Here is a 24,827-nt window from a genome sequence, read left to right as displayed (position 1 = left end):
GAGTGTACGCGCTCATTGTTTGTTCTACGATGACACTTTATTATCTTATCAACTTGGTAGAGCTTAGCCGTATCTAAAGCCTCCTTTCTTTTGCTTGCTTTGTTGTTGTCTTTGACCGCCATGGCTGTGACCGCCAGCGCCGTGGCTATGTCCATGACCGCCGCCACCAAAGTCGAATCCGCCAAAGCCACCACCGCCCATGCCGCCGAATGGATCGTCGTGACCTTGATGGAAGTGTCCGCCGCCGAATGGACTTCCGCCGCCAAAGCCGCCTCCGCCCATGCCGCCGAAACCACCGCCAAAGCCGCCACCGCCCATGCCGCCGCCCATTCCACCCATTCCACTTCTTTGGAAGAGGTCAAAGATGTTGATGCCGCCACCGCCACCAAATCCGCTGAAATCGTCTGAGTCTAGAGGGAATCCGTTCTCATCTTGACCCATATCGAATCTCTGCTTCTTCTTGGGGTCGCTGAGTACGCCGTACGCCTCACCGACATCCTTGAACATTTTCTCTGCGGTTGCCTTCTCCTCATCTGACAGAGTGCTGTTCTTGTCTGGGTGGTACTGGAGAGCGAGCTTCCTGTATGCCTTCTTGATGTCCGAGTCTGTAGCATCCTTGGCCACGCCGAGAATCTTGTAATAGTCCTTTCGCAATGACTTCTTCAGCTCGACCTTGGCGTGCTTGAGGTTGGCGTGGATATCCTCATTCTCTGGATCCAGAGTCTTGGCCTTCTCATAGTCTCTAACGGCGTCCTCGAATTGCTCCTTCTTCAAGTAGCATTGTGCTCTTCTAGTCAACGCCTTGACATAGTTTGGATCCAATTCGATGGCCTTTGTACAATCATCGATTGCCTCTGTAATCTTATTTAACTGTTTGACAACAAGAGTGAGGAGATGTTAGTCGATGCTTTAATGGGTCTGGATGTAGTTGTCAACTACTTACTTGAAGTGCAGCAGCAGCTCTATTGTTATATAATTGCGAGTTGTAAGTGTCGAACTTTGGATCAATCTCGAGGGCCTCTGTGAACAATTGGTAGGCAAGGGTATAGTTCTTTGCTGTAAACGCATCGTTTCCTTCCTTCTTCTTTGCCTCGAGGCTACGTACTCTCTTCAGGGCAATCCTGCTCTGTGAGAAGTCTGGATCGTAGGCCAGTGAGTTCTGGAAGTGCTGAATGGCAGATGGGAAGCTGTTGGAATAATACATGGCCAGTCCTCGCAGATAGAGATATTCGGAATTGGTTTGATCCTCTTGGAGAAGTGAACTAAAGTATGATTGATGGGCGTTAGTCAATTTATGTTCATCTCTCGCTATTAATAATGATCCATACGTCATGAGATTGGATGCCTTGGAATATTGCTTGACCTCCAACAACAGCTTGGCCTTGATGACGATTGCTGGTTGATAGAACTTGGCAAGGGTCAACACTGATTCGATCTGATTCAGAGCCTGCTGAGTGTTTGTCGTTATGTTGTCTTGTGCAGACTGCAGCTGTCTTTTGATCGACTCAACGTTGATCTTCTCCGACAACAACTCGCTGTTCCTTGGATCGATGACCAGACCATTGACGATAACTGATTGAGCTTGGTCAAAGCGTCCGAGCTGAACGAGACACTTTGAAGCACGTGTGTATCCCTTGATGAAGTTTCTATCAATCTCAATTGCCTTCTCAGAGTCCTCAATTGATTGAAGTAGTGATTTCTTTGTACCTATTGCCATATATGATGCTGCTCTATTTCCATAGTACATTGCAATCTTTCCCTCTGATGCCTCTGTTGTTTGAATATCTTGTTAATATCAATTCATTGATTGAATGATTGATGACGTATTGATGATGACGTCATCTTTACAACCAACATACCAATTGCCTTTGTATAATATTGAATAGCTTCATCATAGTTTTGTTGCTTGAAGCTCTCATTTCCCTGTGCCTTTAGTGATTCGTGATCGTCCATTGTCTTTCTTTTGTTCGGTCCTATTGTCGTTCTTTCGTTCGTTTTCGTTCGTTTGATCGTTTGATGATCGCTCGATTGTATTGTTACCAAGGTAAATAAGTATTATTGGATTGAATGATTGATTGCAATCGCTGTATTATTCTGAACAATTGTAATAATAATAGACTACAACTACTATAACTTCTATTAGTCGACTAAACTTTAGAATGTACTTTCACACACACAATATTCAAAGAGAGAGAGTGAGGAATGGTTTGAATCAACAAGTTGGTAAAAAATAAATCAATTCTAGAATTCATTGAAATTTCAGGTAGATTCCGCTTTTGGTCAACCGACTAAATACCTTCTTACTTTTGTAAGTTGACCTTCAATGGGCACGACTGTGTCGGTACCAAAAGAAGTAATAATAGTAAATCGTGATTACACAATCTGACGACTATGTTGATGTCACCAAACTATTACTACTTCTCCGATTGGCGCGGTAGTTTGTTCATTTGAAATTGAATCAATCTATGGTTTGAACTACATTATTATTATTAGTTTCCCTTTCTAAAGTAGGTAATGATTGATTGTTGTGGCCCTAAGCCCCCTGTCACCCAATCATTTTGCTTCGCACAACAACTGCAACAACGACAACAACAGTCACACACTCTGAAGTAAACATCACTTCACACAACAACCACAACACATTCATTCACACATAGGTACAACACTTTAAAGAGAGATGCCACCATACGTTACTCAACAACAACATCAACAACAACAGTCTAGACAGAGATACGCATTCATTGTTCTGATAGTGGTCGTGTTACTGTTTGTTTTGTACTCCTTATCAACAACTAGCAACAACGACAACAATACAGGTATTGAAGAGCTAACAGGTGAGCACCAAAAGCCAACCACCGCACCACCATCAATGTCCAATAGTATAACTGCCACTGCGATACTCGTCGGCCAGGAGGTCGGCGGAATCGTCAAGTTCTATCAAGCCTCCAGCGACAAACCCGTTGTGCTCACATTCGAAATCACCGGTCTGAAGACAGGCCCTCACGGCTTCCACATCCACGAGTTTGGCGACACATCCAATGGTTGCATGTCGGCTGGCGACCATCTCAATCCCTTCAAGAAGACACATGGCGGTCCCACTGATGAAGAGCGCCACATGGGTGATCTGGGCAACATCAACACCGATGCCAATGGTGTCACAAAGGGTGAGCTCACCGACAACCAGATCAGTATGTTTGGACCCTACAGCATCCTTGGAAGAACCATCGTTGTACATGCAGATCAAGATGACTTGGGCAGAGGTAACTTCCCGGACAGCAAGAAAACAGGACATGCTGGTCCAAGATTGGCCTGCGGTGTAATAGGTCTATCACCTTTGTAAATGGTTTGATTGATTGATTGATTAAAAGCCCATTCAATCAATCAATCTATCAATCAATCAATATATATAATATAAACCAATCTCAATCAATCATTCAATCAATCAAATGAGGCTGCAACACGTAATAACGACATGTCGTTCAATACGCCGTTGTGGCGGCAGAAAACTACTACTGACGCGTAGTAGACACGTCTGGCCGCAGCATAGGTACCAATGTATAATATGGCCTGCAAGGGAGCAGAGTTGGGTTCCCATATGTACCGTGTTTATTACAGCCAATCAATCAATAATGTACGTTATGTTGGTGTTGTAGAATGAATGTAGTTCAGTATAGTTTGCAACTCAGGATTAGCTGTGGATGTGATAGTGCTTAAGTTGCAACATAGATGTTTATAGATTGGCAGGTAGCCAGTCTACTCATACTTAGCTTATGCGCCAATTTCGGCATTAATCACGACCTGGTGAATAGTAAACACATACACAGTGTCGACAACTTTGAATGACGCGTCAAAATAAGCTCAAAAGATGGGGCTCTTTGATTGGTGGGAGAAAGACGAGGTGTGATCACCCATTTATCAAGACCTTTGGTGATTAGCATAGCAAAGACATCTCCGGATGAGGTGATGAGATGATATGAGGTTGTTGTTGAGAGTTATGAGCTTTGTAAACTAAGCTTCCAACGAGCCGAACATTATTTAACCAGGTACCTATTATTTATACTTCTTACTTCATCATTACCTAGATAAGAGCTCAAATCATATTCATCTTCGAAACCATCTTATAACTACAATATATAATATTTATAATATAACAACAATCACATCAAACATGGAGTAGGTAGTTGTTTTTGATGCATCACAATAATAATAAATAACTAATAATTATTATTATTTAGATCACAACAAGCACAATCAAATAGAACTAGATTGGATAAATTGAGTAGACTAACTGGAAGGAGGGACTCTTTGACAAAGATATCAATTCTGTTGAATCCAACTACATTAGAGGAGGCCAGGACCAACTCAAAGAAGTTAGAGACCAATGAGAAGTTGACCTATATATTCGGAGAGCGTCCAATTTGCAAATAGACGCAACATCCATCATCAACAATATTTATTCAATTATATAATCAATCATATAATCAATCATATATTCAATCTATCAATTATATATCCAATCATATATAACTATATAACCGCAACCAACCAATCATATAATTACACACCTTGCACATCGAATTTGAACCAATGGTCATCTCATCACAATCAATTTTTTGAAATAAACGAAACAAATTAAAAAAACGAGCGAGTCTTTTCTTCGCTCAATCCCAAATCACACCTTTGACTCTATTTGATTTTTGTTAATCTAGCCATTAAATTAACATACATATACATAACATACATACATATAACTAGAACAATGTCCACAACATCAACAACCAAAACGTAGATAATGCGAATGTCTTTGATTGATCGATTGACTGATTGAGTGATTGAGCGAGCGAACGAACGAACGAAACAATCACTCTATGTCCATCATCCATCATCACATCACAAACTCCACATATCGAGCATATTAGCAACTCCTTCGAAAAGAACCGGATTACACTATTTGTTAGTAATACTGTTACATCCTGTAGTGTTGTAGTTATACTCATGATCAATCATTTGTACAGTTAGTACTATGTAATGGTCCATACTTTAGTGAACGTATACATACTTGCTTACTTTCAATGGTTGAGATTGAGTTGGTAGCTTAATACAACATAACATATATGTACATATGTATTACTATACAATATAGCTTTGATATACAAGGTGTAGCGAGGGGATCACTCATTCATCTTTGAATTATAATACTACATACAGCATGCAGGCAGCGTATCTCTCGAGTCACAGGTTAGCGCTATTCAACAGCACTTGGATGAGGATAGAGTGAGAGGAGAGAGTGGTTTGACATCACTCACCACACTCACTCATCCTAGCCAGGCTACCTCTGGGAGATTATTAGTAACAATCGCTTTCTGTTCTAAACATGCGTGCATGCGACATTGCAGTAGTTGTAGCATTTCAAAGTGTAATGTGATGTGACTTCCCCCTCAAGCTTCACACTTAAAGACCCTTCAATCACCTTCAATCCACATATTATAGATCTGGCGCACCAGAGGCCGTCTTGAGAAGAAGAGCCACATCACAGAAGAAGAACTTGATGTTTGCCAAGGCTGAGAGGGAGCGCCCCAAGGCCAAGACCACAACATTGCGCTTCAAGCGTGCCGAGAAGTACACCAAGGAGTACCGCAACTCTGAGCGCGAGAACAACCGTCTGGATCGCCTCGCCAAGAACCCCAACGCCAAATCACTCAAGATACCATCAGATGCCAAGATCGCCTTTGTCATCCGCATCCGCGGTGTCTACGGCATTGCACAGAAGCCCAAGAAGGTGCTCCAGCTGCTGCGTCTGCTGCAGCTGAACAACGGTGTGTTTGTCAAGCTGAACCCCGCCATGATCAACATGCTCAAGATCGTCGAGCCATACATTGCCTACGGCTACCCCAACCACAAGTCTGTCAAGGAGCTCATCTACAAGCGTGGTTTTGCCAAGATCGATGGTCAGCGTCTGCCCATCACCAACAACGAGATGATCGAGGAGCATCTCGGCCGTCACGGAATGCTGTGCGTTGAGGACCTTGTCCACGAGATCTTCACCTGCGGCAAGTACTTCCGCGTCGTCAACCAGTTCCTCTGGCCATTCAAGCTCAACTGTCCACGTGGAGGAGTCAGCACCAAGAAGACCAACGTCATTGAGGGAGGCGATTCTGGCAACCAAGAGCACCTCATCAACAACCTCATCCAGAAGATGAACTAATCTTGATTGATTGTTTGATGATGCGATAACATATCCCTATCCGATAATAATGATGATGATGGAGTGCTGTGGCGACAGGAAGCAACAGCAGCAACAATAACAACAACAATCCAACAGCAGCATCAAGGCGGCAACTAAGAAATTGCAGACATGCGCGGCACGAAGACAACTACAACAACGACAACAATCCAACATCAGCATCAATGGCGATAGCAGTGCACACAGCTAACTCACTCAATCAGTTAGCATGATTAAATATACCTCTCTCTCTCTTGGGTCCACTTGCGGCCTCAATTTCCAACCATCACTAGCTTAGGATTGACTACTTTTATTGACCAGTGAGTCATTTGCAAATACTTTCTTGGGAGGATGGATAGCCCAGTTCCTTTCCACTCTTGTGTGATTGACCATCAATCAATGATAGTGTGTGTGGTGATGTGGTTGGTAGATGTCAGCAAATTGCGGGTGGGTTGAAGTAATAATTGACGAATCAGTCACCGAAATATCTTGTGTGTGTTCTTGACTAATGAGGGAGGGAATCAAACAATGAATCATTCATTCATTTCAGAGTCAAACATACTTACACATACAGATACACATACATACATCATTTCACAAAGTGATAACTTAACTATCTATATATCACTATTATAACAACAACTTCATATTCAATCATCATCTTTATATTAATTTAAAGAAGAAATGAGCAACAGCATTAGCAACATTAACAAAGATGATAGTACGGCTGATAAACAAGAGGTTGAAGCATTCTTCAAGAAACAGGTCAGACTGCCAGACAATAGGATGTGCTTTGACTGCAATGCAAAGAACCCGCAATGGGCATCGATCCAATTTGGTGTATACATCTGCATAGACTGTTCACTCAATCATCGCTATCTAGGCACTCATATCACCTTTACAAGGTCAATCACATTGGATACATGGAGACCATCACATCTGAGATTGATGGAGTGTGGAGGCAATCTCAATGCCAGAATGTACTTTGGGGAGCATGGTATCCTTGATGACAAGTTCAACGAGAAGTATACCTCAGCACCAGCACAGACTTATAAGAAGTTGCTAGAGGCCAAGGCCACTAAACTGTTTGTATCATATCATCAACTTGATGTTTGATTGATAGTGCAGCTCACTCACTCAACCAATCATACTCATTCAAACAGAGCATCAACAACAAACAATGAGAACACATTGGTCGATCTCTTCTTTGACACTTTACCATCAACATCTACATCAACATTAACATCAGCTTCAGCATCAACGCCAACATCATCGACTTTGTTATCAAAGGCACCGGAGCAACAGTTGAAGTCACAGGGCGCCACCGGCTCACCGTATGGCGAGTCACCATCGATAGAGGCACAGTCCGTCGTCATGTTGGATGATGACGAATGGGACAACTTTGAGGTTTCATCAACAAACAAAGTGACGCCAAAGAGTGGCGCCAGCTCAAACAGTGCCTCCAACAAGAAGACTGCTGTGGCAAAGAAGATCACCAAGAAATCCTTTGACGACGAATGGGATTCTGTCCCAGAAAAGGTCACGCCAACCTATTCACCAACATTGGCATCATCAAAGAACGAATCACCAGACTTGTGAGTATACTCCATCCTTGACTAAGGTTCGGGCAATCGGACTGACTCATCCATCCATCCCTCCAGCAACAACAACAACAGGTCATCCAACAAAGGTTACTCATCCAAATTCTCAATGGACCCAGAGACCAAAGTGTAAGTTATAGTTGATTGATTGAGTGAGTGAGGAACATATTGCTGACCCATCCTGGAACATAGTGAACCCTTGTATAATAATGGAGGTAACAACAATACTTCAAGCGGTGGAAGTAACAAACCAAAGCAACAACAACCTCAACATAAGTACTTGGACGACATGACCAACTATGACACTCCAACATCATCGTCATCGGACTCGAGAAAGAGCGACAGCAGTAACTCGTCAGACTTTGCCAGGAAGAACTTCTCCAATGCCAAGGCGATATCTTCAAAGCAGTACTATGGCGACGATCCAAAGAATAACAATGGCGAGAAGCAAGCCAGACTGCAACAATTCAATGGTGCTCGATCGATCTCAAGTGCTCAGTATTACAATCGTGACGAATCGCCCAAGATGTCAGACCTGTCCGCATCAGACATTGCAAGCAAGTTGGTGTACAATATCAAGTCGGAGCTAAAGTCAATCTCCAAAGCATTGGACAACCTGTAGAGCACAGTCATGATCACACTAAACAACCAATTATATGATTGATCGGATTGGATTGGATAGGATTGACATATTTATTACACATGGATGATTGGATGTTTACAGTTTAGTTGTTGGCCTGTTCTTGAGGTACTCAGCAAACTGAGGGATAGCTGCCACACGTTTGTGGAATGCCAATAGAGTTGGGAATGGCTGGACGGCCTCAACAAGGTTGCTGTGTTGTTGATGGAAGAAATCAATCAGATTGAATATGCTTATATCAGCCCATGTCAACTTGCTACCAACAAAGTGTTCGCCACCCTTCTTAACAAGGATGGTCTCAAGCTTCTGGAACAGCTTGGGAGCGGTCTCTGTCTTGAACTTTAAGTTGGAGGAATCGTCCTTGGCATAAAAGTAGGGGGTGTAGAAGTCACCTGGAACAAGTGCAAACTGAAGGATCTCTGCCCTCTCTGTTGGTGAAGTGCCAGCCAAGTTGAACTTCTCTGCAAGGTAACTCTCGATGGCAATTGATTGTGCAAGTTGAGTCTCACCATCCTCTAGGAATGGTACCTGACCAAATGGTGTCTTGGCACGAACATCCTCTGCCAGAGGGAATCCTGACCTGTTATCGGTAAACTTGACTCCGGCAAATACGAACAGCAATCTTGAGGTCTCGGCACGAGCACGAGCATCGAACTATTCAATTTGATTGATTGATAGAGTTAGTCAGCATAAAAAAGATACGTTTGGAAGTGATTTATATTAAACATACATAGTAAAGAGTTGGGTTTGACATTGTTAGATGATATAATTGATTAATATATATATATTTTGGATTATCTGTTTGATTGATTGATTAATTGATTGATTGATTTGTGATGATTAGACCGGTCAATTGAATCATATATTTATATCCAATCTTATTCCATTCTAGATTAATCGATGGTGAACATACATTCAGATGTCAATCATCGGGGAATCCACCAAACTCCATTCGAATCGAATTGGAACGTCCTTGGCATAGACACCACCAATCACAAACGTGTGCCAAATCGAAAAGGTGTGTGTGTGTTCCAGAAGCGATCAAGTGATCGGCGACCACATGTCAACTCGTCCCAAGTAAAAGCAAGGATAATAATAGTAATAAAGTTGGACGACATACCAATGACAATGACACTTTGTGATGTTGTTGTTAATGTACAAGGTTGTTAGAACAATGAGCCATTGTCTTGATGCGTCTTTGGGGTTTATTGGAAGAAAGGGTGTTGGATAGGATGGATGGACAATGACCCTTAGTTCTTGGCGGCAACCTTTTGCTTCTTCTGATGCTTCATTGGTCCCATAACCTTGAACTTCTCCTCGGAGGTCTGGAAACGACCGTGACCAAACTTGGAAGAGGTATCGATGAACTTGAGGACGACCTTCTCGAGGGCAGAGCGGGAGGTGTGCTCGTGGAGCGACTTTCTGAGGGTGAGGACTCTCTTGCGTGGACCGGCAACGCAACCCTTGACCATGAGGAACTGGAACTTGACGAGACCGTAGTTGACGAAACCGCCCATTGGGGTGATGGTCTTGTTGGTGATATCGAAGGCGGTGGCACCGGTTGGGAGGAGGGCACCCTTCTCTGGCTGAGCCTCACCGATACGGTAGATCTTCTTGTTGGTCTCGACACGGTGATGGTAACCGAGCTGACCGGCACGTGGCACGGTGGTCGAGACACGGGATGGATGCCATGCTCCGATACAGGCAACCTTTCTCAAACCCTTGTGGGTCTTTCTTGGCAGCTTGCGGACACCCCATCTCTTGATGACACCGTTGAAACCCTTTCCCTTGGTGACACCGATGACGTCGATCATCTCGTTCTCCTCAAAGATGGAGTCGACGGTGATGGTCTTCTCAAAGTGCTGGACGGCCCAGGCAACCTTCTCGGCGACGGTACCTCCGTTGACTTGGATCTCGATGACCTGAGCCTTCTTCTGGCCGAGGTTCAGCTTGTTGACCTGGGTGTGGGCAATGACACGGATGATGGAGCACTTTCTCTTGATGGCGGCGAGGGCACCGTCGATGGACTTCTTGGCGTCGCCCTCGTACTTCTTGGTGTACTTGGTGAAGGCCAAACGGTTGGTTGACTTGTACCACTGGCGGTAGAAGCGACGACGGAACTCGTTGGAGAGATGCTGAGCCCAGACGGTCTTGTATGGACGCAGGCCTTGGGCGGTCTCGAGGTAGCCGACCAAACCGACGATGTACATTGGTGGACACTCGAGGATGGTGACGGCCTCAACGATCTCCTTCTTGTGCATCTTTGAGCCTGGCTTCTCCAAGTCACGCACAACGTGGGTCATACCGGCCTTGTAGCCCATGAAGGCGGTCAAGTGCACTGGCTTGGTACGGTCATCCTTTGGGAACGACTTGATCTTGCCCTGGTGTCTGGCGGCTCTCTTTCTTGGGAGGAAACCCAAGTTTCCGTGACGGGGAGCTGAAGTAAGGGGAGGGGAATGAATGATGAGTAAATGAGAGGGGCGCCAAACGAAAGAGGGATAGAGAGAGGGTATTCATTTATGCCTAAAACGACCACCCAAGCACAGCCAAGCTACCATCATCAGATAGTGGATGTATGAAAGTGAGGTATTAAATGAATGAAAGGTGTGGAGTAAAGAGGAGTTTAGAGAGATGTGCCAGTGTGTCCTGCATGAGTAGTGCAACAGCTGTTTGTTCTTCTTGTGTCTCTCTCTGTGTCCCATTGGTCTGCTTTAGCGTGTGCAGGGGGGTATCATGGGCATATCCTCAGACATCATCATCAACTACCGACGATGTCATCGTTGGATATCCGCATGTGATCGGATAGGCATACTGAACTGAACTAGAGAAGAATCAGTCTGTATAATTACCTTCGAACTTTCTGTGCGACATTGTTTATGTATGTAAAGGGTATGTGTATATGTATACGTGACTGGATACTGAACTGATTAACTTGACTCGAGTGCTAGATAAAGGATACGTTCACCATCCCTTATTCGTGTTTCAATCCAAAAAAATTAAATTAAATCAAAACTACAAAAATACAAGTTAGAGTAACGTTGTATTTAGTGTTTGATCAAACTCCCAACTCATAATCCAGTATTACTAAACAATTCATTATGTTTGATTGATCAATATACTTGACAATACATCAAGATTATATATCTTGATCATATATCTTGTGATCAATCACATTAAACTTACAATAAACTAATGCTCCAATCCCTCTCCAGAATGGAATCATTCCACTCACTCGCTCATTCACTCACTCAATCAATCTATCAAGTCCCAATCTGGTTGTGTAAATATTATTCGTCCTTTATTTCTTTGTTTTGAACAAACTCAAACTTAGAAGTAATAGACGTGGATTGAGTAGTTGGTATCCTTGGATTGATCCTTGTCAGTGTGATTGTTGCTGGTGTTGTTGTTGTTGCCGCCACGAACACGGTTGAATTCGAGGAATGCCTTGGATTGACCAGTCATGCTGGTGACATGATGTAGTGACTTGATCTGCTCGTAGTATGGCTCGAGGAATGGATAGTTCCTCTGCGACCACTCCTGAAAGTGACTCTCCAACAGCAGTGAGATCCAATCGATCAGTTGTTGCATCGTGAGCACTGTCTGTCCCTTGTTGGCCACGATCACCTCGAGGTTCAGATAGGGACGCAGACGCTCAAAGATGTGCTGCCACAGCTGCTTGACCTGCTCCAGTGTCAGTGAGCGCAGCGCATTCACCATCATCGCCTTGCCGTGGCGATAGGACAGCACGCAGTCGAGTGTCGCGGCGGCGCCCTCCTCTGCCTTGCCCTGTTGTTCCAGACAGTGCTTTATCAACTTTACAATGTCGTCGAGTGAGATATCGTTCATTGATCGAATGCACGCTGGTATGAGATGGTCTTGCTTCTTTGCTATGATGGTGTCGATGAGCTCTGGCATCATCATTGATGACACTCCATTGGACAATGCCATTAAACATGCCACAACATTCCATCTCGACTCTTTAATGCATCCCTCCAACAATGCTCTCAACACACTGAATCCAAGAACACTGCTCAAATGTCCCTCTCTCATCTTTATCGTCTCAATCTTATGTGTATCATTCAAGTCGCTAAGTTCTATCTCTATATATTCGCGACATTGTATTAGTGATTGATTGAGTCGAGTGAGTAATATTGATAACATAACATACCTGATGTGACCTTCAAGTACTTCATGATCTCTTTGAGCAACAGTTGCTCATTCTTTTGTTTGAATATGATTGGCTTTGGTAACAATGTGCTGTTATCGACCTTTATCAGTTTGAATCTGTTCGTATTATTGAGTGTGTCATCTGATGATGTTGATGAGGTGATGTCCAACATGTAGCAATCCATTGGACTGCCATTATTATTGATACCAATCAACTCTGATGTTCTCTTCTTGTTTGTCATTGTTGTATTTCCATTCATCATTATATAATTATTATTTACACTAGTTGTTGTAGTATCTGTATCGATCTTCATATTATACTATAAATATATTCTATATATTATATCTTCTTGGATACACTACCAACAGATACACATTCATTCAAACATTAGACTTGATATCTCTCTATTGCTCATTCATTTTCAAGGGGAGTGATCGTTCGTTCGTTTTTTGTCGAATAAAAATCAATTTAATTTGTTGTTTATTACTTTGTTTCATTAGGAATGAGAGAGATAAAAGTATTATTTGTACTTGTTTGGATATAGTTATGAACCAAAGTTAGTCAACTTATCATGTTAATTATCTCTATGTTATTGAACTTCCTTTGAATACTCCCCTCATCTACAACAACAAACAAACTAATTTGAACAAGATGACCATCAACCATTCCAACTTAATTTTTTTATTTTTCTGACCAAACTATCAAGTTCTCAAGTCGAAAGTGAGCTCACTTTCACACTCTTTGAGCTAATACTTGTAACATTCATTACATTTCATTACAAACAATCATACATACAATACAAGAAGAATGAACTGCACAATACTCGAGGCTATTCTTTCCAAACTGACATCATCAGCTGTCACTCTGCCAGCTGATTGCGCAACCAAGCCATCAAAGCTCTTTGAGATTGACTCTATCAAGAGCACACTGCCACAGGACAACTCACGTGTAGGTTGAGTCATTCAATCAATCCAACCAATCAATCAATCATATGGTACTAACAAACATATCCCAAACAAATAGCTTGACAGCACTCTGAAGCAATTGGATGCATACTTTGATCTCTCACAAAAGGAGGAGGACGCAAAGAAGAGAGACGTACAGCTGCACAAGATTAACAAGGAGTTGGTTAGCTCTGTCTTTATCTATGGTTCAACATTGACTGCCTTTGATGCTATCTATTATGTTTTGTTGCATCCATGGATGGTAAGAATAGAATGATTGAATGATTGAATGGACCAATCAATCAATTGATAAACATGATACTAATCAATCAATCACAATCAACAAACAGACAAAGCTCAATGATAAGGAGCGTTTCATATTCTGTAATATAACTAGATGGTTTAACTTTGTTCAAAATACAACCTTCCTCAACAATGGACACTTGAACCTTGTTCCAATCTCATTGACTCCACCACCTGCTGAGCCACCCGTAAGTGTCGACCTGAGTCCATCACATGTATTGTTAAGCCAATCAATCACTAACTAATACATCACACTATATCAACAGAAGAAACAAGCTGCTGGTACTGCTGCTACATCAACAGATAAGAAGGAGGAGAAGAAGGATGAGAAGAAGGATGCTGCCCCAGCTGCTGAGAAGAAGAAGGGCAGTGGTCGTGAGAAGGTTGTCGAGGCACCAAAGCCAGAGGACGTGTCAAGATTCGAGATCAGGGTCGGAAAGATCGTCGAGGTTGCCAGACACGAGTCTGCCGACCAGCTCTACGTCGAGAAGATCGACTTAGCCGAGCCAACTGGACCACGCACCATCGCAAGTGGCCTCGTCAAGTTTGTGCCAATCGAGGAGATGAAGGACAGAGTCGTGCTGGTGCTGTGCAACCTGAAGCCACGCAACCTCAAGGGCGTCAAGTCCGAGGGCATGGTGCTGTGTGCCGGCAACGCCGACCACACCCAGGTCGAGTTGATCGACGTGCCAGCCGGTGCCAAGCTCGGAGAGCGTGTCACCTTCACAGAGTTCCCAGGCGAGCATGACAAGGTGCTCAAGCCAGAGATCGTCGACATCGTCCTCAAGGATCTGAAGACCAACGGTGAGCTGGTGGCCACCTACAAGGGATGTCCATTCACCACATCTGCTGGTCCATGCATTGCCAAGTCACTCTCCAATTCATCAATCAGTTAAACACATTGGACAATCATTCAATGCTCCCCATCAGGTCAACTTGCGAGAAGAACAAGAAGAGGAGCAAACTAAAGGAGATGATCGATCATTGCGATCCCCTCAAACTAATATACATACTTGGCAATGGTTATTTATTTGACGCTCGTTCGATCGATCGCTCATCTCATGGGTCATCATTGATCTGTTCGTTTGTCTAGGTTCACTGAAGATGGAGGATACTGTTGCTCATGTGCTTGGGAGTATGGCAGGTCACCATTCTGTGATTGATAATCAGTGTCGCCAGTTGGTGGAGGATAGACAAAGCCTGGATGTTGTTGGGGTGGTGGCGTCGTTGGCATGTATGGTTGATAATATACAGGTGGTTGTTGTCCAGGAGGATAAGGTACAGCAGTTGGTGGAGGTACTTGATAAACATAAGTGACGACATCTTGATATTCCATTTCCAACTAATATGTTTGAATGATCGATCCTTTGTTAGTGTCAATGTTTGATTGATTAAATGAATGAATACATACATATAGTCCCATTGGATTGTATCTCTTTCTCTTTCCATTGTCTCTAAGATGGAAGTGGATGCCACGGGGTTGAAGTGGAGCATTGACCTCGGCCAACACATGATGTAGTCGCCTGATGATCATTCTTCGATAGTAGGATTGAGTGACCACTGATGATATAATGAGTACAACGATCAATGAGAATCCAATTATATATAAGAATGGTAATAGTTGAAAGAATCCAATGACAATCAATGGTATTGCTATTAAAAAGAATAATAGAGTAAAGTATTGATAGCGGAACTTTCTTGAACAACACTCTCTATTGATACGATTGATTGTCTCTATAAACTCTGTTGGTGGCATCACCACAGCATTCAATCCATTAGGATAGGACAGTCTGAATCCTTCGAATCCATGGGACTTATTATGGTCCTTAATGCATTTAATTTTAATCAATACCATAGTTATGTTGTATGATAAATATATATTATATGTTGTAGTTGTTGTTGTTGAGGTTAGTGAATGAATGAATGAATGAGGATCTTCAAGACTCACTCAACATTATTAAGGTGCCTCGCTTGAAGTCTACATTCCTTACTTACTAACACAAGTTGTTATTAGAATCAATCAATTCTTACCCAACCCTGCAAATATTGGTGTGACCCACACTTTGTAACAATAGACCAATTTAGATGGTTGGCAGGTGGAGGTCATGACTTGGTATATGTATCAAAGTGCAAAAGGGGAGGAGTGAAATTGAGTGAAAGACTAACACACACTCTGACCCACACAACACCCGAATTAAGGTTGTTGGCCGGCCCACAAACTAATTGATGATGTAACCCGCTTGGAAACCTGAGAACAAGTGAGTGTGCAGTGACGGATGAGTGTGAAAATGGGGAACATATAAATATATATTGTTACAATGAATATCGGTCATGACTCGCGAGTATAAGTTGTTGTTGTTGTTGTGTATGTACAGTAAGGTGGAGGTTGATGGAATGGAATAGATTTGGAATGATCTTGAAAGTGTGTCGCTTGCTCCAGCAAGTAGCTGTTGTTGGTGGTGTCTTGATTGATTTGATTGATGTGCTTGTATATGTATATCTTATATCTGATAATATTCAAAACTGTTGAATATATACTCTTCCAGAAAGATCTCAATATTCTTGACGAGTGACAGTAGTCGTATCTGGCTCTTGTGATCAATCACTTTGTTGTTCTCGATATATTGTCTACACATGCTAAGTGATCTCTCCAATCTACTTGATTGCAATTTGAACTCTGTTGATGCACCCTGTTGTTGTTTTTGATTGTCCAACACAGGATACATGTTGTTTGATTGATCCAGCTCCACATTTGGTGGTGATTGTTCCAGTCCAGTGAGTGCATCAATGTCCTTAAATATCTATATTATATATTATTTGATGATGATGATGTTGTGTTAGGATGTTAATGAACTCGCTCATTCTCGTGTTGAGACAAGTGTAGCTTACACCTTCTGTCTCTTCAATCTTCTTGAGTATGAGACTGGCCTCGAGTGATGGATGCCGATCTTTGTAATGTCTGAAAATGACACCGAGCATCTCGGTGATGTTGTCGATCGATCGTTTGATGAGCTGTGTGAGACAGTTGGGATCGGAGGAGTCACTCGACAGGAAGGTCCAGTTGCGCTCAATCTCGTCGATCTTCTCGTACTCTGCCTTCTGCTTGGAGATGAACTCAAAGTCATTCTCATCCAACACCAACACGGTGGGCTGTGCCGCGCCGGGAGTCTTGTCTGTGGTGCGCCCGCTGACGCCGTTCAAATAGTTGTATGGCGCTTCGATCAGTTTCTTGCCAACGCTGGCGGCAATGCCCACAAAGTAGAGGGGCATGGCGACCATTCCAAACGCACCACCCACCGTGAAGGCAAACGTACGTGCGTCTGGTTTGCAAACAGAGGGCGTGGCAAACATTGCCATGCCGGGGAAGAACGCAATGGTGAGCGGGATGCCAAAAATGATGCTGACCGACAGTGCAATAAAGGCGTATAATGTTCCAATTGATGCGCCTATCAGAAACACGGCTGCCATGGGATCGTCTGGGTTGGCCATAGTCGGCAGCTTGACTCCGGTGCGCTTGAAGTGATCATAAGTCGCTCTCTTATGAGGATCTGACAATATCTCGTATACTGCATTCAATTCTTGAAACTTCATTGATTGATTGATTGATTGATCGGTTGATTGAGTGATGGGGAGGTACATGTATGAGCTGGGATTGTCCAATCATTCTGTCTCTCACTCACTAACTCACCTTTTGATGTGAACCATTTGGCTTGTCTGGATGATACTTCTTTGCCAACTGCCTGTATGCCTTCTTGATCTGCTCGTCTGAGGCATCGTTTGGAATGCCCAGATAGTCATACAGGTCAGGTAGCTTGCTATCTAACAATGGATCCTCCATTGTATATGTATATATCTATATCTATATTACTACTTTGAACTATTGTATTTGTACTAGAATGTTGTTGTTGATCGTTCGATCATCTGACAAGAATGACCTAATCTATATGTTTACAATAATAAAATATTTGTTTGAGTTATTGAATGTTTGAACCAATTGTATTTGTTTGTAAATATATATATACAGATAGATAGATTAGATAACGAACTGTCAAATAAACGTTTGAGCAGTGAATAAGAGAGAGAAGAGAGAGGTAGTGTGTGTGTTTGTGTGTAGTTTATGTGTTTGTCGAGTGCGTCGAATGTTTGGAAACGTAACACTAGAGTAGTTGTGTCAACTACTCACTTTTATTCAAACACACAAACAAACCATTAATTCAATGATCGCACAGATTCATGGGAACAAAGACTTGACAAATCAAGTTGTGTATATATATATATATAAATCCATCCCTGGTCATCATTTACCATCAAAGATGATAAATAACTAAACTTTAATTAATAACTACTACAAGGTGCAGCAATCATCATAAGATATATAAATACTCTCTCAATCATTCAAAAGACCAAGCTTGAATCAAATTTGACTCGTCAATCATATTTGAGTAGACCTAATTCTCAATCAATTGAATACAGATCATTCATTCATTCATTCATTCATTCATTCATTCTATTACGCTCACTCACTGATTCAATCAATGTCGAATGAGCTCATTGACGAATAGACGACTGACTGATCGTTTGTTATGTAAACTTTTACACACTTGCGTAAATGATTTTGAAAATCAAAAAAATCATTGAGGTGAGGAGGGAGTGTTCATGGTCTGGGTCATGAAGCTAGCTTGCCTGTCTCACTCCCTTCGCTCAACAACAACATCATCTAATATTAATCAACAAGAACAACATATATTAGGTTTATATTTATATTTTATATCAATCAAAGTTGAATCAAATATAATCAAACATGTTGTCTATGATCAAACAAGCTGGCTCAGCTGCTGATGCCAAGAGAGGTCAGTCATTGCTGCTCAATATCAGTGCTGCCAAGGGTCTCCAGGCTGTGCTCAAGTCAAACCTGGGTCCAAAGGGTACCATCAAGATGTTGGTCTCTGGTGCAGGTGATATCAAATTGACCAAGGATGGCAGTGTATTGTTGCACGAGATGGTAAGCACATTCATTCAATCAATCGACAAACAGACAGACAGACAAGCAGACTCAAGAACATGGATGATTGACACGATCACGACCACGACAACAATAGCAAATCCAACACCCAACCGCATCTTTGATCGCGAGAACAGCTACTGCACAGGATGATATCACTGGTGATGGTACGACTTCAAATATTATTACGATTGGAGAGATGTTGAAACAGAGCGAGCGATTCTTGTCAGAGAATGTTCATCCTCGTGTCCTCTCAGAGGGCTTCGAGCTGGCCAGAGACAGATGTCTCCAGTTCTTGGAGGAGTTCAAGGTGACCCGCGATACATTGGACCGCGAGTTGCTCGTCAACATTGCCCGCACAGCTCTTCGCACCAAGCTGCCACAGACTATCGCCGATCAGTTGACAGAGAACGTCGTCGACTCGCTCTTGCTAATCCACAAGCCAGGCGAGCCACTCGATCTCTACATGGTTGAGACTATGACCATGCAGCACCGCACAGATGGCGAGTCCCACCTCGTCAAGGGTCTTGTCCTCGACCACGGTGCACGTCATCCAGACATGCCCAAGAGGTTGACCAACTGTTTCATCCTCACATGCAATGTTTCATTAGAGTTTGAGAAAACGTAAGTATCATTCATTGTGATTGATCAATCGACTAAGATGATCATACATTTGCTAACATGTCGGCCAAATCAATCAAACGATCAATCACAACAGCGAGGTGAACTCCAATTTCTTATATAAGGATCACGAGCAGAGATCAAGAATGATTGATGGAGAGCACAAGTTGGTTGAGGAGAGATGTAGACAGATTATCGAGTTGAAGAATCACGTAAGTGGAACCTGCGACTAAATGATTGAGCCAGTGATTGGACCAAGACCAATATCATACTTACATCGATCACAATCAATCAATCAATCAACAATCAATCATTAGGTTTGCGATACACCAGATAAGAACTTTGTAGTTATTAACCAGAAGGGAATCGATCCAATCTGTTTGGATATGTTGGCCAAGGCAAACATTATTGGTCTTCGTCGCGCCAAGAGAAGAAATATGGAGCGTTTGACATTGGCCTGTGGTGGTATCGCCATGAACTCGCTGGACGAGCTCTCACCAGACTGCTTGGGACACGCCGAGTTGGTGTACGAACACACGATTGGCGAGGAGAAATACACGTTTGTCGAGGGCGTCAAGAACCCGTTCTCGTGCACCATCCTGATCAAGGGCCCAACCAAGCATCTGATCGAGCAGATCAAGGACGCCCTGCGCGACGGTCTGCGCGCCGTCAAGAACACCATCGAGGACAAGTGCGTCGTGCCAGGTGGTGGCGCCTTCCAGATCGCCGCCCACGACGACCTCATGAAATACAAGGACACCATCAGCGGCAAGACCAAGCTCGGTGTGCAAGCCTTTGCCACCGCCCTGCTCGTCGTGCCCAAGACTCTGGCCGAGAACTCTGGCTTTGACCCAATGGACACCATCATCAAGCTGCAGGAGGAGCACGCCAAGGGCCAGACGGCCGTTGGTCTTGACATCGTCACTGGTGAGCCAATGGACCCAGCTGCCGAGGGTGTCTGGGACCAATACTCTGTCCTGCGACAGATCTACAGATCGGCGCCCATCATCGCCGGTCAGCTCCTGTTGGTCGACGAGATCATCAAGGCTGGAAAGGGCATGAGAGGCTCATCCGTCCCAGAGGGAGGTGGCCCAGAGTAACTCAACATATGTTCAAACAGTTGATCAGGCCCCCTACTACTACGCAAGATTAGGACTCAGTCCACAACCTCCACCTTTGCCACAACATATACCCCAGTCACACCTACAGCAACAGCATGACACTGCTTGTTTGTTGTTGCCGTCTACTATAATAATAAAAGGATCGCGCGAACACACCTCTATCTTTCTTTCTATCTATCTATGTATGCATCATTGATACTGTTGCCTTTCGCCCGACCGATCACTCGGCCAGTTACGACGACACCTTTTTAATGGCGGCGACCAGGGTCACGTGCTCGGTCTTGTGCATGCGATCCTCCAGCATGTCCAATGTATCGTCTGCGTTGATGGGTACTTCGGCCGTCATGATGACCTCGCCAGCGTCGACCTCCTCGATGACCTTGTGCACCATCAGTCCTGTATGTTTGATCTCGCCCTTTTGATAGGCTTGGAATGCGCGCTCGATAGCATGTGCGCCCGCGAACTGGCCGGGCAGCGCGGGATGCAGATTGATAATGTCGATGAGTGGCTCGTTGGTTGCGAACTCGTTGAGGAAGCTCGCCGGCAGGATCAGCATCCAGCCGGCCAGCACTATCATCTTGGGCGTGTACGAGCGGATGATCTTGGCCAGCTCGACGCCGTATGTCTCACGTGTGCGATCGGGACCGCCCTTCTGATATGTGACCAATGAGAACACCTTGGTGGCGATGCCGGCCTTCTCTGCACGCTTCAGACCGAATGCATCGGACTTGTTCGAGACGACTGCGCTGATGGTGACATTGGGCAGGCCGCCCGATTGAACGGCGTCTATTATCGCTTGTAAGTTGGTGCCATTGCCACTGATCATGACGACAATGTTGAATGATGGAGTTGTTGTAGTTGACATTATGTTGTATGTCTATGTGTGTATAAGTATGTATCTGTACCTGTATCTGTAGTTGTGTAATTAGGTAATTTGAAACAATCATTCAACTTTCAAAGTGTTGTCGGACTTGGGAAAGTGATGCAAAGATCGTTCGACTCTCAAAGCACAAAGATAAAGTCAATGGCACAGAGATAGAGATAGAGATAGAGATGGAGATAGAGATAGACAATAATAATGTCGGTGGTGTTGAGGATGAGGTATCAAGGAGTTGTGATATTCATAAGTTGAAGATTGAGATGATATGCTTCGATTGTAGTCTGTTGTCATGTCCTGTTTGTTTGGTTAAAGAACATAGTGGTCATAGGATTGATCATATTGTCAACATCAAACAGAGTATCAAAGAGATGGATACCAAGTCACTATGGTGCACATCAAGATTGAATCATCTTTGGAAGACACTTAAGCGATGCTCAAAGAGATATCAATCATTGCAAGAGACACATTCAGAGATAACCTCAAACTTTGAACAATTGATCAAGGTGATCATGGCTCAAGAACATCGAGTAAAGACACCGATCAATCAACAAATATCACACATTCAATCAACGATCAATGACATCATCAATGAGATCAAACAGATCAATCATATCAACAATCACAAAGTCTTCGAGTTAACAACAGACAATAATGACAATGGATCAACAGAGGACATCGCACAATTGATTCAAACAATCAAGTCATGCACATCGATGGATGAGTTCACCAAGAGTGTACTTGGTGATGTCACCCAAGACAACAACAACAATGACAACAATGAGATACAAATCAATGATCATGAGCTGTTGTCAATGATCAGTCGCCATGCCAAACACACGAGGATGGTACCGTACGGTCGTGAGCCACCAGCAAGTCAAGTAAACGTTGATTTTGACCAGCTGAGTCGCGTCAAGAAGCTGATCGAATCAAGCTTTATCCTCATCAATGAAGATTCAGGACATGATTATGATGGCCTATTCATTGCAATGGGTTACGATGGCATCTCATCATTTTCACTGGAGACACTCGAATGGACACCAATCGTGGACACAGTCGAGAAGCTACCGTACAATACCTATCAATCATCGGTCGTGGTTCGAGGCACGGACATCTATTCATTTGGAGGATTGGATGATCCGAACGTGTACACGCGATACTCATTGGCCGAGAAGAAGGTGTACCAATCAGACATCGTTGGAGCCAACGGAGGGGTCTTTATCTCTGTGTGCCACGATGGTGACAGCTACATCTACCTCACTGGCGGAGTCGACATTCCCAAGGGCGAAGATGTTACTCCCAAGATATACTTTGTGTGCGTGGATCGCTTCAACATCGACACCGCGCAGTTTGAGCATGTCGATCAGTTTTTCACTGGTATGTACTCCTACACGTTCTTCCACAAGGACTTGCTCTACATTGTCAATGGATCGGAGATATCAACGTACAATGTCGAGACCGGAGAGGTCCTCAAGGTCTCTCCCGACGAAGACCCCAACCAAGCCATCTGTTGTTTCGACGGCATTGACAGTGTCTACATCAAGACCAGTCTGCTGCTCACACTAAACTCCATATCCACCAATCGCAGAATACCATTGAAGGTGTGTCCAATACATGAGGCGCTGGGTGCGTTCGTGAGTGATGATACAGGTGGCCTCATCCACTTTGGTGGCAAAGGCAAGAACTATCGATACTCCATTCAAGATGACACATGGACATTGCTCAATGATAATGACAATTCCGAGACACGATTAATGTATGTTTGATTGATTCGCGATGATTGATTGATCGTGTGCACATTTTGGAACAATCAACAGATGTCACACATTCAATCGACAATCAATGACATCATCAATGAGATCAAGGACATTAATCGAATCAATCATACCATCAACAACAATATCGAGTTGGTACCTTATAACAACAACAACAACAACAACAACAATAACAATGGCAATGATAATGGTTCAACAGAGGACATCACACAATTGATTCAATCAATCTCATCATGCTCATCGATCGCTGAGTTCACCAAGAATGTTCTGAGTGTTTCTAGCGACAAAGACAACAACAACAACAACAACAATGACACCATTGACAATAATCCATCGATCAATGATTTTGAGTTGTTGTCAATGCTCAGTCGCCATTCCAAACAAATGAAGGCACCTTATGATGGCCTGGATTCATTTCATATTAGCGTTGATGTTGACCAGCTGAATCGTATCAAGAAGCAACTTGAGACAAGCTTTTGCGTCTACGATGAGGATCTAGAACACACTTATTATGGCCACATCATCGCAGTGGGTATGGTTGGCATCTCATCATTCTCACTGAGGACCCTCAAGTGGACACCAATCGAGGGCATATCGGAGAAGCCACCAAGGAATACCTATCAAGCCACTGTCTAAGCGCGAGGTAGCATCTATTCATTCGGAGGACTCCAAATCCCGAACGGATACACTCGCTACTCATTGGGTGAGAAGAAGATGTATCAATCGGATATTGTCGGCGTCAACGGTGGACACTATATCTCTGTGTGCCACGATGGTGACAGCTACATCTACCTCGTTGGTGGAATCGGCTTGGATGTAGAAAACAAGTACACCCTATGCTTTGATCGCGTGGATCGCTTCAATTTAGACTCCGAGCGGTTCGAGCATGTTGCGCAAGAGCTTACCTTTGGCCGTAGGAAGTTCTCCAACTCGTTCTTCCACAAGAACCTGCTCTATATCGTGAATGATTCGGACATATCATCACTGGATGTCAACACCAAGGAATTCCTCAAGGTCAGCACCTCCGAGGACGTCAGCCTAGCCTTCAGTTGTTTCGATGGCATTGACAATGTCTACATCAAGACCAATATGATGTTCACACGATACACAACGTTCTTCCACAACAACCTGCTCTATATTGTGAATGGATTGGAGATAAAATCATATAATTCCCAGGCTAGAACATACCGTGAGGTCACCAAGATCACCTCCACCGAAAACGATGATCACAATTCCCTCTGTTGTTTCGATGGCATTGACAACATCTACATCAAGACCAAACTGATGTTCACACGATACACACTGTCCACCAAACGCCAAGTTTCACTTCAGGTCTGTCCAATACATGAGGATTTGATGTCGTTGGTGTATGATGCAGCGGGTTCACGGATCTTCTACTTTTTTGGCGAAGGCGAGAACCATCTATACTCCATTCAAGATGACACATGGACATTGCTACTCAATGATAATGACAGTGCATATCATTTAAACCAGGGAATATGTTTGATTCGCGATTGACGTCATGTTCAAGTGCGCCACAATAAATGAAAGT

At 43.5% G+C, this 24,827-nt stretch overlaps 15 protein-coding genes across 15 annotated transcripts; 8 read left to right on the top strand and 7 right to left on the bottom strand.

The window, feature by feature from the left end:
• Window positions 1-63: 63 nt before the first annotated feature.
• On the bottom strand, window positions 64-1,953 carry SAMD00019534_086080 (hypothetical protein; the record flags this gene model as incomplete). The annotated part of the gene is made up of 4 exons (XM_012895965.1): window positions 64-870; window positions 944-1,262; window positions 1,329-1,770; window positions 1,860-1,953. 4 exons carry the CDS (start codon window positions 1,951-1,953, stop codon window positions 64-66), a joined length of 1,662 nt encoding a protein of 553 aa, XP_012751419.1.
• Window positions 1,954-2,677: 724 nt separating this feature from the next.
• On the top strand, window positions 2,678-3,340 carry SAMD00019534_086070 (hypothetical protein; the record flags this gene model as incomplete). The annotated part of the gene is made up of 1 exon (XM_012895964.1): window positions 2,678-3,340. The coding sequence occupies one exon, from the start codon at window positions 2,678-2,680 to the stop codon at window positions 3,338-3,340; it is 663 nt and encodes a 220-aa protein (XP_012751418.1).
• A 1,419-nt stretch (window positions 3,341-4,759) lies between these two features.
• SAMD00019534_086060 (hypothetical protein) lies at window positions 4,760-6,202 on the top strand (the record flags this gene model as incomplete). The annotated part of the gene is made up of 2 exons (XM_012895963.1): window positions 4,760-4,785; window positions 5,491-6,202. Coding segments are annotated over 2 exons (738 nt in total), but the record flags the coding sequence as incomplete, so codon positions are not given.
• Window positions 6,203-6,907: 705 nt separating this feature from the next.
• Window positions 6,908-8,446, top strand: SAMD00019534_086050 (hypothetical protein; the record flags this gene model as incomplete). The annotated part of the gene is made up of 4 exons (XM_012895962.1): window positions 6,908-7,308; window positions 7,387-7,818; window positions 7,885-7,953; window positions 8,017-8,446. The coding sequence occupies 4 exons, from the start codon at window positions 6,908-6,910 to the stop codon at window positions 8,444-8,446; spliced, it is 1,332 nt and encodes a 443-aa protein (XP_012751416.1).
• Window positions 8,447-8,542: 96 nt separating this feature from the next.
• SAMD00019534_086040 (hypothetical protein) lies at window positions 8,543-9,218 on the bottom strand (the record flags this gene model as incomplete). The annotated part of the gene is made up of 2 exons (XM_012895961.1): window positions 8,543-9,118; window positions 9,195-9,218. The coding sequence occupies 2 exons, from the start codon at window positions 9,216-9,218 to the stop codon at window positions 8,543-8,545; spliced, it is 600 nt and encodes a 199-aa protein (XP_012751415.1).
• A 496-nt stretch (window positions 9,219-9,714) lies between these two features.
• Window positions 9,715-11,335, bottom strand: SAMD00019534_086030 (hypothetical protein; the record flags this gene model as incomplete). The annotated part of the gene is made up of 2 exons (XM_012895960.1): window positions 9,715-10,901; window positions 11,314-11,335. 2 exons carry the CDS (start codon window positions 11,333-11,335, stop codon window positions 9,715-9,717), a joined length of 1,209 nt encoding a protein of 402 aa, XP_012751414.1.
• A 459-nt stretch (window positions 11,336-11,794) lies between these two features.
• Window positions 11,795-12,945, bottom strand: SAMD00019534_086020 (hypothetical protein; the record flags this gene model as incomplete). The annotated part of the gene is made up of 2 exons (XM_012895959.1): window positions 11,795-12,564; window positions 12,633-12,945. Coding segments are annotated over 2 exons (1,083 nt in total), but the record flags the coding sequence as incomplete, so codon positions are not given.
• A 494-nt stretch (window positions 12,946-13,439) lies between these two features.
• SAMD00019534_086010 (hypothetical protein) lies at window positions 13,440-14,775 on the top strand (the record flags this gene model as incomplete). Its single annotated transcript, XM_012895958.1, has 4 exons — window positions 13,440-13,580; window positions 13,656-13,838; window positions 13,927-14,067; window positions 14,146-14,775. 4 exons carry the CDS (start codon window positions 13,440-13,442, stop codon window positions 14,773-14,775), a joined length of 1,095 nt encoding a protein of 364 aa, XP_012751412.1.
• A 548-nt stretch (window positions 14,776-15,323) lies between these two features.
• On the bottom strand, window positions 15,324-15,734 carry SAMD00019534_086000 (hypothetical protein; the record flags this gene model as incomplete). The annotated part of the gene is made up of 1 exon (XM_012895957.1): window positions 15,324-15,734. A coding segment is annotated over one exon (411 nt), but the record flags the coding sequence as incomplete, so codon positions are not given.
• Window positions 15,735-16,380: 646 nt separating this feature from the next.
• Window positions 16,381-17,717, bottom strand: SAMD00019534_085990 (hypothetical protein; the record flags this gene model as incomplete). Its single annotated transcript, XM_012895956.1, has 3 exons — window positions 16,381-16,680; window positions 16,769-17,464; window positions 17,568-17,717. 3 exons carry the CDS (start codon window positions 17,715-17,717, stop codon window positions 16,381-16,383), a joined length of 1,146 nt encoding a protein of 381 aa, XP_012751410.1.
• Window positions 17,718-18,680: 963 nt separating this feature from the next.
• Window positions 18,681-20,599, top strand: SAMD00019534_085980 (hypothetical protein; the record flags this gene model as incomplete). Its single annotated transcript, XM_012895955.1, has 4 exons — window positions 18,681-18,881; window positions 18,979-19,505; window positions 19,600-19,714; window positions 19,820-20,599. Coding segments are annotated over 4 exons (1,623 nt in total), but the record flags the coding sequence as incomplete, so codon positions are not given.
• Window positions 20,600-20,858: 259 nt separating this feature from the next.
• SAMD00019534_085970 (hypothetical protein) lies at window positions 20,859-21,500 on the bottom strand (the record flags this gene model as incomplete). Its single annotated transcript, XM_012895954.1, has 1 exon — window positions 20,859-21,500. A coding segment is annotated over one exon (642 nt), but the record flags the coding sequence as incomplete, so codon positions are not given.
• A 716-nt stretch (window positions 21,501-22,216) lies between these two features.
• Window positions 22,217-23,266, top strand: SAMD00019534_085960 (hypothetical protein; the record flags this gene model as incomplete). The annotated part of the gene is made up of 1 exon (XM_012895953.1): window positions 22,217-23,266. One exon carries the CDS (start codon window positions 22,217-22,219, stop codon window positions 23,264-23,266), a length of 1,050 nt encoding a protein of 349 aa, XP_012751407.1.
• A 51-nt stretch (window positions 23,267-23,317) lies between these two features.
• SAMD00019534_085950 (hypothetical protein) lies at window positions 23,318-23,911 on the top strand (the record flags this gene model as incomplete). The annotated part of the gene is made up of 1 exon (XM_012895952.1): window positions 23,318-23,911. One exon carries the CDS (start codon window positions 23,318-23,320, stop codon window positions 23,909-23,911), a length of 594 nt encoding a protein of 197 aa, XP_012751406.1.
• A 78-nt stretch (window positions 23,912-23,989) lies between these two features.
• On the top strand, window positions 23,990-24,793 carry SAMD00019534_085940 (hypothetical protein; the record flags this gene model as incomplete). The annotated part of the gene is made up of 1 exon (XM_012895951.1): window positions 23,990-24,793. The coding sequence occupies one exon, from the start codon at window positions 23,990-23,992 to the stop codon at window positions 24,791-24,793; it is 804 nt and encodes a 267-aa protein (XP_012751405.1).
• Window positions 24,794-24,827: the final 34 nt, after the last annotated feature.

This window comes from Acytostelium subglobosum (genome assembly GCF_000787575.1).
Source record: "Acytostelium subglobosum LB1 DNA, scaffold: scaffold19, whole genome shotgun sequence".
In the NCBI taxonomy this organism is placed as follows: Eukaryota; Evosea; class Eumycetozoa; order Acytosteliales; family Acytosteliaceae; genus Acytostelium; species Acytostelium subglobosum.
The sequence above is the reverse complement of the archived record's forward strand: the minus strand, read 5'-3'. Positions and strand labels throughout refer to the sequence as shown.